General features: G+C 47.0%; 1 protein-coding gene across 14 annotated transcripts in view; it reads left to right on the top strand.

Annotated features, from left to right (window-relative positions):
• The window catches only part of LOC144933042 (nuclear receptor corepressor 1-like), a 180,470-nt gene that overhangs the window by 57,036 nt on the left and 109,081 nt on the right, over positions 1–14,353 (top strand). For 9 of the 14 annotated variants that reach the window (XM_078857509.1, XM_078857506.1, XM_078857508.1 and 6 more), the window contains exons 1-2: positions 2,870–3,166; positions 9,117–9,414. In XM_078857509.1, the coding sequence (XP_078713635.1) occupies positions 9,283–9,414 (132 nt within the window). In that variant the 5' untranslated portion in view covers positions 2,870–3,166; positions 9,117–9,282. Of the gene's footprint in view, positions 1–2,869; positions 3,167–9,116; positions 9,415–14,353 lie in introns of those variants that run through there. The other 5 variants (XM_078857505.1, XM_078857503.1, XM_078857502.1 and 2 more) reach the window with 5 other exon arrangements.

Here is a 14,353-nt window from a genome sequence, read left to right as displayed (position 1 = left end):
TACACACACACTGACATACACACACCCTGACGTACACACACTGACACACACAAACTGACATACACACACTGACATACACACAGACTGACGTGCACACAGACTGACGTACACACAGACTGACGTACACACACTGACATACACACACACTGACGTACACACACTGACGTACACACACTGATACACACAAACTGACATACACACACACACTAACATACACAACAACAACAACCGCCATTCGCCACTAAGTGGCGGTGACGTCACCACGACGCTTGTGCCAGGCCATGTGCACCTTGAGGCCACGTGAAGTGTCGAACGCCCGCTGGCAGGAGGTCACGGGGCAGACCCAGGTGCCACGGGTCGACTGACCGAGATGACCGAGATGACTGGCTGATGCACCACCTGTGCCCCCTACTGTGCCAACTTGCTGTGCTTTAGCCACCCGGCGCTCCGCTCGTTGTTGTGAGCGTCGCTCCTCCGCCCTCCGTTGTTGTTGGAGGGCGACTGCCTCCAACTGCCCAGTAGCGTCCTTCACGAGCCTCCTCCACTGAGGCCGATCTTGACACCGCTGGTACCAGTCATCGGCAAGTCCACTCAGCTCCACGTCCTCCTGTACCACATCACTCCATCTCTTCTCTAGCCCGTGCCGCGCCCGTTTAGCCCCCTCGATCCGGCCGAACAAAAGCTGTTTAGGCATGCGGTGGCTGGGCATGCGGGCTACATGACCCAGCCAACGCAGCCTTGCCTGCCGGAGGAGCTCACTGATGGGACTTTGCCCAGATCTTTCAAGGACTTGTGAGCTCCTCACACAATCCAGCCTGGTCAAACCCAGGATGGATCGTAGGCAGGCCAGCCTAAATGTTTCCAACCGGCGAAGATGCTCCACTAGGGGGGTCCACGTTTCGCAAGCGTAGAGAAGGGAGGGAATGACCGTGGCCGAGAAGACCTGAAGCTTCGTGCGGAGCGACAGACCAGGTAGCTTCCACACAGCGTTACGCAACCGATGAAAAGATATTGCCGCTCGACTGATTCGGAGTGAGACCTCTGCTGATAAACTGGAGCTGGTCATGAGCACACTGCCCAGGTATGGGAAACTCTCTACTCTCTCCACAACTGCCCCATCACCGATTGGGAGTTGTGGGGGCGGAGTGCCCGATGGTACAAAATACCCAGGCAGGTGCTTAGTTTTGGTGGGGCTGATGGTAAGGCCCCACCTCTTAGTGGCACACTCCAGCCTCAGCAGCAGCGTCTCCAACTCCTCTTCTGAATGAGCAGCTATTACCAAATCATCGGCATACATAACGTGGTTGACCAATAGGGAGCCATCCCTTGATCGCACCCGGGCGTCGATCAGCCTCCCATTATATCTGTACCAAATGGTAATTCCCCCGGTACAGCTATTGAAGGCTTCACGAACTACGCAGTCGAAATAGATGTTAAATAATGTGGGAGCCAGAGGACATCCCTGTCGCACCCCAAGGTGTACAGGGAAAGGCTCCGACTCCCGGCCACGTAGTTTTACCCGGGCCCGCTCACCATCATGAAGGTCCTTAATGATCGTGAGCAGAGGGTCAGGGACTCCGAAAGCACGAAGAACAACCCAGAGCCCAGTCCTACTGATGGTATCATAGGCCTTGACCAGGTCAATAAAGCAGAGATGTAGGTCTTTTTGGAATTCCCTACACCTCTGCTGTAGCAGACGGACAGAAAATATGGCATCTGTGCAGGACCGCCCTTTCCTGAAACCACATTGGGGCTCCGCAAGCCTCTCCTCAGCATGCCTAGCAAGGCGATGTTGAATAATCCTTGCCAGGACCTTACCCGGCACACTGAGGAGTGAGATGCCCCTGTAGTTGTTACAGTCTGTGCGGTCCCCCTTCTTAAAGAGGGGGACCACCAGGGCATCCTTCCAGTCCTGCGGAACCCGTCCAGTGGTCCAGACTGTTGTTATGATGTCATATAGGGCAGTCTGTGCACAAACGCCACCCTCCCTCAGCATTTCGCCTGGGAGATCATCTCTGCCCGGTGCCTTCCCTGGTCTCAGACTCCGGATCGCCCTCAGTACTTCCTCAACAGCCGGTACCTCAGCCAGCCACTCACAGGGGGTGACCTCTTCCAATATTTGAGGCACCGCAGCCTCAGCAGGGTTATCCCCACTTTGTGCCATGATGTTTTCCTGGCTGAGAGATTTTCCCTCCCCCAGGACCTCACAGAAATGCTCAGCAAATCTGCAAACCTGTTCCTGGGGGTCGGAGATTGGATCACCGTTTTTTCCTCTAATGATGGTAATAGGTGTGGCGCTGCAGGTTACTTTTTTGATGGAGTTAAATAGTGATTTGTGATCGCGGGCCACTGAGGCAGACTCCATCTCCTCAGCAACCCGCGACCACCACCCATCCTTACAGCGCCTTACGGCTCTCCGAACCTCCGAGCGAAGGCTGCGGTAAACCTCCTCATTCTCTGACGTGGGATGCTGTAGGCGATGAGAGTGGGCCTGTCGCTTTTTCTCAATTAACCTGAACACCTCCTCCGTCAGCCAGGGTTCCCGGGGAGGTCTGGACCGCGTACCCAAAGCAGCCATTGCAGCTGCATGAGTCACAGTCTTAAACATACACACACCCTGACGTACACACACTGACACATGTTCTGATGTACAAAGACAAAGATCCCCCGTATAGCCTTAACAGACTGTAGGGGCAAGTGCTGTTAGCGAGCACCTTGATGTACACACACACACTGACATACACACACATTGACGTACACTGACATACACACACATACTGACATTCACCGACATACATACACATTGACACACACCCACACAACGAATGCCCTAACCACGCCCCCCAGACCCCCCTCCCCTTAGTTCAAAATGGCGTCGCGCCCCGCGCGGGGGAGCGGAGCTTGAGGCGCGTCAACAACAACAACAACTGGCGACGTGAAAACAACCACAACTCACGAGATAAAACTCTCAAAAATACGACACGAATACCACCCGACGCGGCGAAACTTCGCCGGTCGGAGGGTGCTGTCGCTGCAGAGGTGAAGAAAAATACGAGCGGGATAAAAAAAATAAAGTCACAGTTGGGTTGCGGCGATAATCAGAGGGCTCCGTCGTCGGTCGGGGCAGGCTTGGGCCTGCTCGCTCCTTTGAATGCATTAATTACCAGTAAGTTTCCACCAAATAATCGGCGAGTCGTACTCATTTGGCGGCGTTAATTGACGACTCTAGTGTCGAGCCCCTCGTGTTGTGTTGTGTTTCTTTCAGGGGGGGGGTTAAAGTTAACGTAGGCCGCGTGCGCGTTGTTGGTACGTGACCTAGATCGGTTGGCGCGAGGCCTTCGTCTTTTCCGTGCTTCGTGGCGACACTTTTGAGGTCGTTCGCACTTTGTGCTCATCTCTGTGTACGCCGGCGTTTGTCGTAGCGATGACCAGCAGCGTTGAGGCGATTCGAGTGTTGTTTTTAAAAGATGTGTAAAATGATGCAAGAATTCGCTGCTCGTCGCGGCCCGGTGGTGAGGGATCTGTGGAGGTTGTTTTTATGTCTACGCGAGCGTTAAACACTTGGCGATATGAAATAATAATTATTAACGGCATTGTCATTTCGTGTGTGCCTCGTGGTGTTTTTTGTTTATAAAGCTCGTCGTGTGCGAGATGCGAAGTGTAGATTTAATTACGATTAAAGGTTTTGACGTGACGCATTGATGCGGGTCTCGCGGGCGTTGTTATTACGCGCTCCGTTTCCTTGCAGCGTGACATTAGTTGTCACTTACGAGGTGCTAGAGTTTACTACAACTGTATTCTGTGTGTTGAGTTGTTTGTGTGTGTGTGTGTGTTATTATCTGTGGACGATTGCAGTCCCGAGGCGACCCCGAGTCGCAAGTTGAACCTAACCTGGCATTATTAACGCGAACTTCAAGGCAGATGTTGATGATCGTTCTAACGGATGTGTAGTAACATTACCTCATTTTAATTCCAATTGGCAGTCCGCTGCTGGATGAGTGCGTGCACCCCCCTGAAACTTGCAGGTCGCGATGTTTACTTGACCATAACTTCATGGTCAGTGTAGGTTGGTGAAGGCGGGGGCAGGCATAGCTGTACGTGGGAGCATAGAAGTATGGTGCAACATGCAGTTTGCTGCACTGCGCTCAGTGCTGCCCGCAACGTAACCACGCAGCGGCATGTGACAACCTTGTGGATATAGATAAAGAGTGGTCACCCATTCAAACTGTCCAGGCTCTCAAACCTATAGCTTCGGTTCCTAAATCTGACGCGGTGGGGTGAATTCTGGGTGGTCTGGTCATAGGCAGTGATAGTTATGTAACCAAGAAGACACGATTGAATGTGAAATCGGTGATTTTTTACGGGGTGGTGGTGGGGGCAAGCCGGAGTATCAGGAGAGTAGGGGATGATATGGGTTCTACGAACCCATTTGCTGTACTGCCGTGCCCTGGCCACCGCATAGCCCTGACATCATACCTGCCCCCATCCATACGGGTAACCCGTATTTCTTGTACAGGGAAATTGAGTAGAAATATTGTTTGTGTTTTTCCCTTGTGATGGTACTTTTGTCGGATGAACGTTGGGATTTATAAGGGCCATGGGGTGACCAATATGTCTGATTTGGTCTCTAATAAGGTAGGACACTGATGTGGGGTTGACAGGTTTGCGACACGTTTGGGAGTTTCACAAATCTCTCCGCGATTTAAATAGCTCTTGCCAACACAGTGCTGAATCACAGGTTTAGCAGTAATATATTGTTTTTTTTCCCTCCTTCCTTACTGTATGCGCGCGTACTTTATAACCAGGTGAAGGTCCATTGAGACTGAGTTGAAGGTGATTCGCGATATGATCGAACACGTGTCATCATTTGCCATTGTTAAACGACAGTGGTAAAGCCGAGTCGATTATTGGACACTTTGGCAATCGATGTTGAGTGTCAACTTGCGAGTCTGGTGGGTGTGAATACATTCCTGACGACTTGCCAAGGGGCAGGCGGTCTCCTCTCTTGATCTGGAAGGTGTGTAAGGAAATCCCTAAGCCTAAAGTGCCCACGGGGAAGCACTTCGTAAAGGGAGTGTTGGTGATGGTGGTTACAGAGGACTTCGAGTACAGTGTGAGCTGTTGTTTCATTCGTTTCTGTTCAGGGCAGTCGTGCACTTTTCTAAAGAGAAAAAAAATAATCTATTTTGTTTGCACAAGGATTGTATTATCGGCGGTGTTTCTCGCGATGCGACAAGATTAACATCTAAAGAATCGCCAATTGCTAGTACAGTATTAGCTCATAAGTGCATTATTCTTTGGAAACGTTTCAAAGGGTTACTTCCGTCAGCTTTCGTGAGGGTACTAACTCGTGCACGCTGTGCCTTTTCATGGCCTGCTGTAATTGTGAATGTTGCGCCCTTCGGAGGCAAAGCCGGTTACATAATATATGTTAACACCCGGCAGTTCTTTTGAGAGGACTGTCCTCTCTTGTAATAATGGCTAAATTAATTTGGCTGTTACGTGATCGTCACCCACCCGCGCAGTTGTCGCCACGACGCAAGCACATTCGGCCGTCAATGTTTATGTTAAAGCTTGTCAATGCGCATCACCACCACCACCACGGGGCCAGTGGTCATCCATTTGAGTACGTACGCAAACATCTGTCAACTTGACCCCCCCCCCCACCACCTATAGAACGGCCGATATTTAATCCACGCAGAAAGGATCAAGGATTAATAATATTAAAGTGTTTAAGCAAACAGTCCACCGTCGGCTGCATTATTATCCATCCCCCTCCGTTTCCTATGCGTACGTACATTGTCAGTAGACCTCCCACCCATACGCAAGCGTACGCATTTGGGTTAACCCCCCCCCCTCCATGCGTACGTACTAAATGGATGGCCCCTCAGGTTGTTGTTGGCAGTCGCGAATTAAGATGACGAATGTGTTAACCGCCTCGCATTGTGTCTTTTTGGCCAAGGCAAAACAGCATCACCGTGCCCGCTAAGCGTCGTCTTATAATGGATGGGGTTTGCCACCTCGCGAGAAAACTCGACATCTTTGCACACCTGTTGGGAACGGAAAGTAGAAGGAAGAAGTTAATAAAGCATCGGTATATAATATTACATGCAAATTAAAAATTGTTCATATTGATGCCTCTGAACAATGCAGTGCCGAATGTATATTGTTTCCCCCCCTACTTTAGCTGCACATAGACTTAAAGACTTTTCATCTGGGCTCTTTATGGAGGGATATTTTGTATAAGATTAATGTTGCAATTGGAACTTTATTAAAACGCCCACCTCCGAACGTGTGCAACAATGGCATTGTGAGAGTTGAATAGGGCTTCCAAAGTGTTGCGTGTTAACCCAGGGAAATTGGCCTGCGTCTAAATTAACCAACACGCCTTTTTGGTCAACCTGTGCGGGCAGCTGCCTTGGCTGCTTTGTGCAGAGTTCACTCCAGTGCATCGTCCATTCCCTCGCAGAACCATGTAAACATCGGGCCCCAGGGATGTGGTAAAGTCATCGCTAAAGTGTTGGAATCGTTGAATTGTATGAGTTGACAGTAATTCACAGCAAAAACAAAGCTGACATTTTATGTGTGTATTTCGTCAATGACGTTTCATATTTCAAATTTAATGCTCATGACTTGTAGTGTTGTGCTGATTTATCCGTCTGCTCTGAACTTTGTATGCTTTTGATGTATATATGAGTAAATAAGTCGTTTTTATTTTGTAACCTATGGTGGATATCTTATGGGGATTTGTGCTTTGATTACTTTGTTTTTCATAATGTATCACCTGGGCTGGCGGGGTAGAGCGACGGCACAGTGGTGTGAGCCTGCTCTTACCCGAGTTCGATTCCTGACCAAGGCCAAAATGAGTCATAAGTGATATCCGAACTGGTTCTAGGTGCCCCTCACCCACTTCTCACCAACCTGCATTGACCATGGTGACGTCTGGTCAAACAGCCGACATGACCATACGGTGTTTTGGAGGCTGTTCAAACGGCAGTTTATTTGCAGTGTTTTAAATTATGAATATTACGTACATGGAAGATCAAATGATCTTGGCGTTTTTCTTGAAAATTGCAAGGCTGCACTCGCTGATAAAAGTGTGCTTTATTTTCAGGTTATATGATAATGTGTGTAAACATGGCCTCATTTGAGAGATCAAAATGCTGAAAAAAGTGCAAAGAAACCCAGTTAAAAGGGAGGTGACATTTGATTGTTTTTAAAGGGCATTGCACTAGAGATTAAAGCACTGTGGGAAGGTAGGGGGCAGAGGAGGTTCCAGAGTTTGTGAAAAGTTGATCGTTTATAAAAGCTTATAGATTTGGTTGAAATGTCATGGTTTAAGTAAATTAGTCTTATGTTGTACTTTGTTTTTTTGGGAACCCACAGAAGTTCTATGGCAGCTGTGTTTGTGGTGGGCTAAATACCGCATGGGTTTTGCCCATTTTTAAAACTGTAATTCGAATGAAACTATAACCACATGTAGATTTTGTGGCTTAATACGAACAGGACTGTCGAATTTTTTTACATTTTAATTATGGCAGTGGCGCTTTATTATTCTTTAACTGTGTTACACTCTGTCCCTTGCTAAGTAATCACACTTTGGCCGCTTGCCATTTTTATTGAGCCAAGATAGGAGAGCGAGAGAGAAGATTGGAATAGCGGGTACTTTGTAATCTCTGCATCAGTGTTTCTTAACATTTGGTGGAAAAAAAAACACGTTCGTCATCAAGGATTTTTTTTGGCAAAATGTTTAGTAACCGGCAGTGTTGAAAAAAGAAGTTGATTATTAATTCTCTTGTAGGTTAATTACATAGAAAGGTGGCACAAGAATAATGGCAAAAAAAATTGTCCCATTGGATTTTTAGTGATAGCATATTTTTCAAAAGCCCCGCCTGTAGTTTTATTTTCAGTGTGTGTAAGGGCACCGATAATTGTGTTCTTATAATTAACTTGCATACAAATTTTAAAGCAGAACTTGGTTTTAAACGGTGTAAAATTATAAAGTAAGCGACGATGATAAAAAAAAGTGTTAATTTTCCCTTGCTTCCGTTTGCACCGGTGAGGTTATTGGCGATAATAGCCTCTTCCTTTTGTTTAGCTCGGCGGTCGTAGGTGTGTTAGAGTGTTACTCAATCGATGGGTGGGCGACTTCAACGGATCCTTTCGAATTGTATTCCACTCTGCTGCAAGTGCAACATTTTTACTCCCACGTGCACGCACCCACCCACGGACCCACACACACCCCCGCTTCGTTGCCTGTCGGAACTCATGAACTTACCCCGGGAGCAGTAGACTGTAAAAGGTTACTAGGACCTTGAGATCCTGGCACGTTTACTTAAGTGAAAGGGGAGCAGTTTCTCTCGTGTCTCGGGGTGCGACTGCCGGGCACTCTGGCGGGCATTGACTGCCTCCTGCAGGATTCCTTCTTGTGCACGCTTGGCCACTTCCCCATGTGTGCCTTCATAGCCGAGTTAATTAGGCGTGAAGGCTTTCGGTCTATTCTGACGGACGAACGAAAATCGGGGCAAAACCTTGGGAGTTGTGCGTGTGCGCCGCGCAAGCGCATCCGGGGCGAGCACGCGCGGACTTTGTCACTTTTTCGTTTTGTTTGCTCGGGTGTGAGGGGAACGCCTCCATGACACGTGTTCGTGTTGCCCGCTTAGATGGGCCTTTGTTCAGGTTTTATGACACAAATATACGTAGGGCTGTACGTATGTTTTGCTTATTTAGAAGGGAGGGTAATAATGGTGTTGATAAAATTTAGCAAAACAAAATATCAGCTGCATGAGTTTTTAATCGGGCTAATATTACGATGTTACAGAGAAGGGGGTTATTGGCCCTTCTTATGCTTGCAGATCAAATTTTAAGGTCATGACTTTATGAGAAGAGCACTTCTGCGCTGTCGTAATCCAATTGCTCGCGTGCATAATACAAAATCGTTTTCATTAGTTCCTTGCTCGAGTCTGCGCACTTCTTCCACAGTGACAATTGCAAAAATGACATTTGGCTAACAGGTGCTACAGGATAGGCGGTCAATAAGTTAATTGCAACTTCAGAGAATTCTCCACAGGCCATTGTTAACGAGCTACTTTATCTTCCCCCTCCCCTATTCCCAGGAAGGCGTTCGCAGACGGCGCTGAAGCCATGAGGCAGCTTGCGCCCCGGAGGTGGTAGCGTTCCACGGAGGACATCGCCTACGAACGCCCCTCCCGCCCGTCCCGCTCCCCCCTCCCCTCTACCCCACGTCCCCCTTCACGCCCAACACCCGGACCCGATAAATAAATGTCCGTACCGGGCGGTGTGACGACGGGAGCCGCCAGCGCCGCCGCGCCGTCACCCGGGGTTGATGTCCGGCGCTTGCCGCCGACGCAGCCCAAGCCGGCACTGACGTACGCCGGTGCCCACCAACCTGTGGTGCGTAGGACGCCCCCCCCCCCCCCCCCCCCATGTACTGCCCTCTTCTCTACAGCGCCACCGTCGTTTTTCTTGTTGTTGTGGTGGTCCGACGGGAATTAAAATCGTTTATGCGTTAGCTCTGTCCGGCTGTCCATCCATAGAGGGGGGGCGGGCAATATATTTACGCGATCTAACCCAAAAAAACTTTGGCGTGGATGATATTCGTCGCAAAAGCCTACGCGTTAGGCAGGCAAGATAACTCTTGGAGAATGACCCCATATGGATGAAGCTGTAGTGTAAAGTTGTGTTGCTTTTGAAAACAAGCCAAATTGATCAAAGGGTTGCCCAAAACTTAGACAGCATAACAAAAATAAATGCCTGAAAATATGCAAGCGTGATCTGCCTTAACAGCTCACCAACTGGTAATGACATTTTTCGAGGCCAAACACGTATTGGAAAGCGTTACATAATTATCCATGCATACGTATTTTTTTTTACCTGTCTGATTTGTTATTGTAAGCTGAGAAGCGGGTAAATATTTCTAAAGGTGCACATGCTTAGAATTCCATTACAAGACAGGAACACGAGAGATTCCAAACGCAGGTTAGAGATGTCGTATTGACTGTTAAGAATATTAAGTAGGCTTGGACATGACACGTCGCTCGGACGTATGATGGCCGGTGTTTGAGAGTTTACGAGCGAGTGGTGAGGAGGGAACACGCTCGAGAGGATGGCCACCGCAGATATGGCGTTGATGAAATAAGCTTGGGTGTGGATGGCTCGGAGGATAATTATAACTCCCAATTTATTACGTGCAATAAATGTGTGCAGCGCATCACGAATACAAGTCCAAGACATGGACACAAATCCGAGGATTGTTAGTTCCCAAGACTAATAGATGACTGGCTAATGATGATATTTCACCTCTTACTCAATTTCTAGCTTGTGTCACGAATTTTGGTGGGCATGATTCGATCTAAGAATATATTTTTTGTACTTTTGCGGTTGCATGTTTTTTTTTCTAACTCATTTGTACATTTCCTTTTGTTACCTCCCATGGCCTAATTGTAGCATCATAACATTGGCATGTAGTTTTCACCAATTGTAAATCCAGTAAAACCTATTAACTCGCGGATATTTATTTCGCGAAATTCCGTCGTACTTGAGATTTTTTTTGACATTTGCATACCAGTTTAGGTTTTTGCACCTTTTCCTCCTTCGACTATTCGTGATTTGGCAACATCGCGTGGGTGCGTGCACCTGAGCCTTGGTGTATCAGTCGTGCCGCGATCCACACGCTTGAAGCTTTTACCGTTCAAGTGCCCGTTGCCTTTTGTGCAATTTTTGCCTCATTTGGTGGTGGTGTTTTTGTTGTTTAATTTTGACCATGGGGTCAAGGCGTCGAGCGAGGTGGAGGAAGTGAGGGCAAGAGTAAGAGGCAGAAAGGAGTGATTAGTTTAGCTCAGAAAGTAGAGTTGTTTGAGGGGCTTGGAGAGACTTGTAGAGACTCGGAGAGACTTGCTCTCCAACACCACCCTCATCATTTACACCCTGATCATCATCCAAGGTAAATAAAACTTCCACATTTACAGTAATTTAATGACGTGTTTAATTTTCTTTTTCTTATGTTTCGTTGTATTATTTGTATATTTCTATTATACAATTTTTATTAAGTATATGGATGTTGTTGACGTGTACAGTACAAGATTAACGTTATGAAACATTTTCATTTTTATGTTCAGTCGGACACGATGCCATTTTTTCCCCAAAATACATACATAGTTTCTACGAATTCTACTTTTGCGCTGATCTTCAAGAACAGAAACCTCGTGGAGGCCCCTCCGTAATTGATTAGTGTATGATTGAATGCATGGGCCCAGGAATTGAATTTGATGTTTCCATCGTTACATGCCCAGCACTCGGTGTTCAGGCACGCTGCATGTGAGATGGGTCTATTGCGCATTGGCCACCAATGAGAAAAAAAAGCAACAGTGATACTGTCGGCTTGCAGGAATGCATTTCTCGCCATTATAGAAAACCATACATCTTAACCCATCAGTTTATTTTTGCTGTAAAATAGAATTGAAAATAAGAACAGCAACGAGATATTTTCCCAAGGTAACCATATGCTGAACAAAATGAACTAAACCTTAGCACAACCCACACAGCGGTGGAGGTATTTTTGTACAATTCAATATAATTTGTTGGACAACCAACTGTGGCGTCGCAGCTAATTTCTGAGGAGCGGGAAAAACACCCACAGCATTTATCACAATCTTTAAATTATTGACAACCATGACTCAATACCCTGGCAGTTATCCAATCCAGCAGTGGATTGACTTGGGGGCTATAAATTGGATGTCGAGCAGTGCTGCAATAGTTAAACTATCGCAATGAACCTGGTGACCCGAGTTTAATTCCCTGGCCAGTGGTTGCGGGATCTCTGAAACGGGCCTTGGGGGCATGCCCTTTACCGGCACAGATAATCTCCACGACCCTCAAAAAGTAGGGAGGTGTCCAATTCAGCAGTGGATCGACGATTGGTTGTGAATTAAATGAAATAAAAAGAATGACTGCTGAGAATGAAGCTGTGCAGTTATAAAAAAAGTAAGACTGAACTACGGCATCAAATAATACAATATAGCAGTAATTCTAGATTTGAAGCTTTCGTGACTGCAAGGATTCATATTCTTAGGTTTTTTAGGTAAAGTCACGTAGGTAAAAAATTACTTGATACAGCAATCGTGCTGTGACGGTTCCACCTGAAGACGGAAGCTTGTGTTGCCTCCGAAACGTCGTGATTTTTATTTTAATTTTACTTTATTTATTAATTTAAATTTTTTTACCTACGTGACTTTACCGACAAAAAACCTAAGAATATAGCAGTAATATTAACACGTATAAAAAGGTAAAAATAAAAATTGGAGCTGCTGTGCGGAAACGAGTAAGGGTCCTCGACTTACTGAGTCCAGACCTCATTCTGGGAAAACGCCGCTGTCGGCGCTTTGGCCCGTCAGGAACGGCAGGCGTTGACATGCCTTAGCTCCCAGGGACTTGGCTCAAAACTCCGCCTCGAGGCGGCGGAACAAAATAGTTTTTTTTTTCGGGAGCGCACAAGGGCAGGGAGGGGCAGCAAAGTGGTGGGGGCAGGGGGGGGATGCGTTGAAGTTGCTGGGGCTGTGCTGTAGGCTGCTGGTATCACGCGGCACTCCATGTGTCTTTTGTAGTTCTACAGACCGCTCGTCTCCTTCGTCTCTACGCGCTGTTATCACTACAGGCTGTTGGTTTTTGTGTGTATGCTACGTGCTGTTATCACTACTGGCGCTGTTATCACTACTGCCCGTAAATGCCGCCTCCGTAAGTCGACGTGCCATTATCGCGACGGACTGCAAGAATCTGGTTGCCGAGCACTGGCCCAAAACGGCATGCAGCCAGCAACAATCGATCATTTTCCTCTCTTCAATATTGGATTGAGGGAGGTTATAAGTGCGAGGGGAAAGTGACCATGGGAGGAAATTCCTCAGTGGAGTTAGTCCCGGGGAAAGAAGCAAGAGAGAGAAGTGCAGTTTTCCTGTTGAACGTAGCGTGGATGAGGCGAAACGGTCTGGTAGGTTGAATGCTCCACATGGGCTGAGGAATCGAGGAGTAAGGTTCATAGGAACAGTAACCATGGTAGCAGCGATCGTAAAACGATCATCAGACGTCTGCAAACGAGTTTTACCCACAGACTTGCATTTTTCTGTAGCATTCGTGCTGGTATCTTGAGAGAAACGTGTACATTGGAATTTATATTGACCCGTGTGTTTCCATATTATACTTGTGGGTGTCATTACAGACTGTGTAAAGTTCACACTGGTATCACGATAGACCATATTCTACGCAACATTTTTAGCTGCAGAGCATGTTTCACGCACTTAAAAGTAATATGGCTGTGCAGTACCGGCTTGTGATCCACAGTTCTCTGCACAGCCGTTTTCCGTTCATCATTTACTTTTGATTTGATGGAGTCTTTTGACCAAGCTTAGACATTTGACCATACTTTCACCAGGCTGATCGGAGCAGGCTGGCGAAGGCGTGCGTGCCACGGGATCGGCTCATTATCATCACTTGTTGGGGATTTCAGCTCGGGTCGCCGATTTTATCGATGCAGTTCCTGAACCACTTTGCCACAGTTCTGCCTTGGGTGTAATAAAACAGGAGCAATTATATGCAATCCTTTGTTGGGCCTTAACGGAGTGAGGGCAAGATCAACAAAAACACACAGTCACAAGTGGACACGAAAATCAATTGAATCTGCTCATTTTTTTTACCGCAGCTCACTGGCATTTGCAAATCAATAGCTGCTGTTATTTCTGTCATGAATTGATTTTGATATGAGGCGTTCTTGGAAGCAACTGGTGCTTGAAATATAATAAAAACAATTATTTATTTAGGAAACACCGAAGCTGAACACTTATGCAGCTGGGTCCTGCATTGGGACATTTGATAATTTCTTTATAATAATAAATGCGTTGTGGTGGGGGCAGGGGCGGGCGATGGGGAGGCCTACACTCAGCAGTTGCGTGACAAAGAGCTGAACATTTTTATTATTTTCAAGTATCAGTGTTTATACGTTGCACTTGAAATAGTGGAATGTGCATTTGTAATTTCATAATACTTGCTTAAATCAAGGCAAGAACTCGCCACGTCTCTGGACCTTTTTCGGAGGTTCCTACAATATTGGGCTGTTTGACTAGTTCCTTTGTAACATTATTTTGCATGACAGAGGAAACTTGAGTACCTGGACAACAAAAAAAACTCGGTGCATACCAGAGCCTAAGATGTTTAAATGGTATAATTCGTCAGTTTTTTTCAGTAGTTTTCGTGCAACAGTGCAGTGGTTTAATTGCCAGCCTCGCCTGTGGCTTCTTTTTGAAATCTTTAACCAACAATTAGGCACTAATTTACAAATTGGCGC

Source organism: Lampetra fluviatilis, chromosome 6 (genome assembly GCF_964198595.1).
Source record: "Lampetra fluviatilis chromosome 6, kcLamFluv1.1, whole genome shotgun sequence".
NCBI lineage: Eukaryota > Metazoa > Chordata > Hyperoartia > Petromyzontiformes > Petromyzontidae > Lampetra > Lampetra fluviatilis.
Note: the sequence above shows the minus strand (reverse complement) of the source record. Positions and strands in the feature narration are given on the sequence as shown.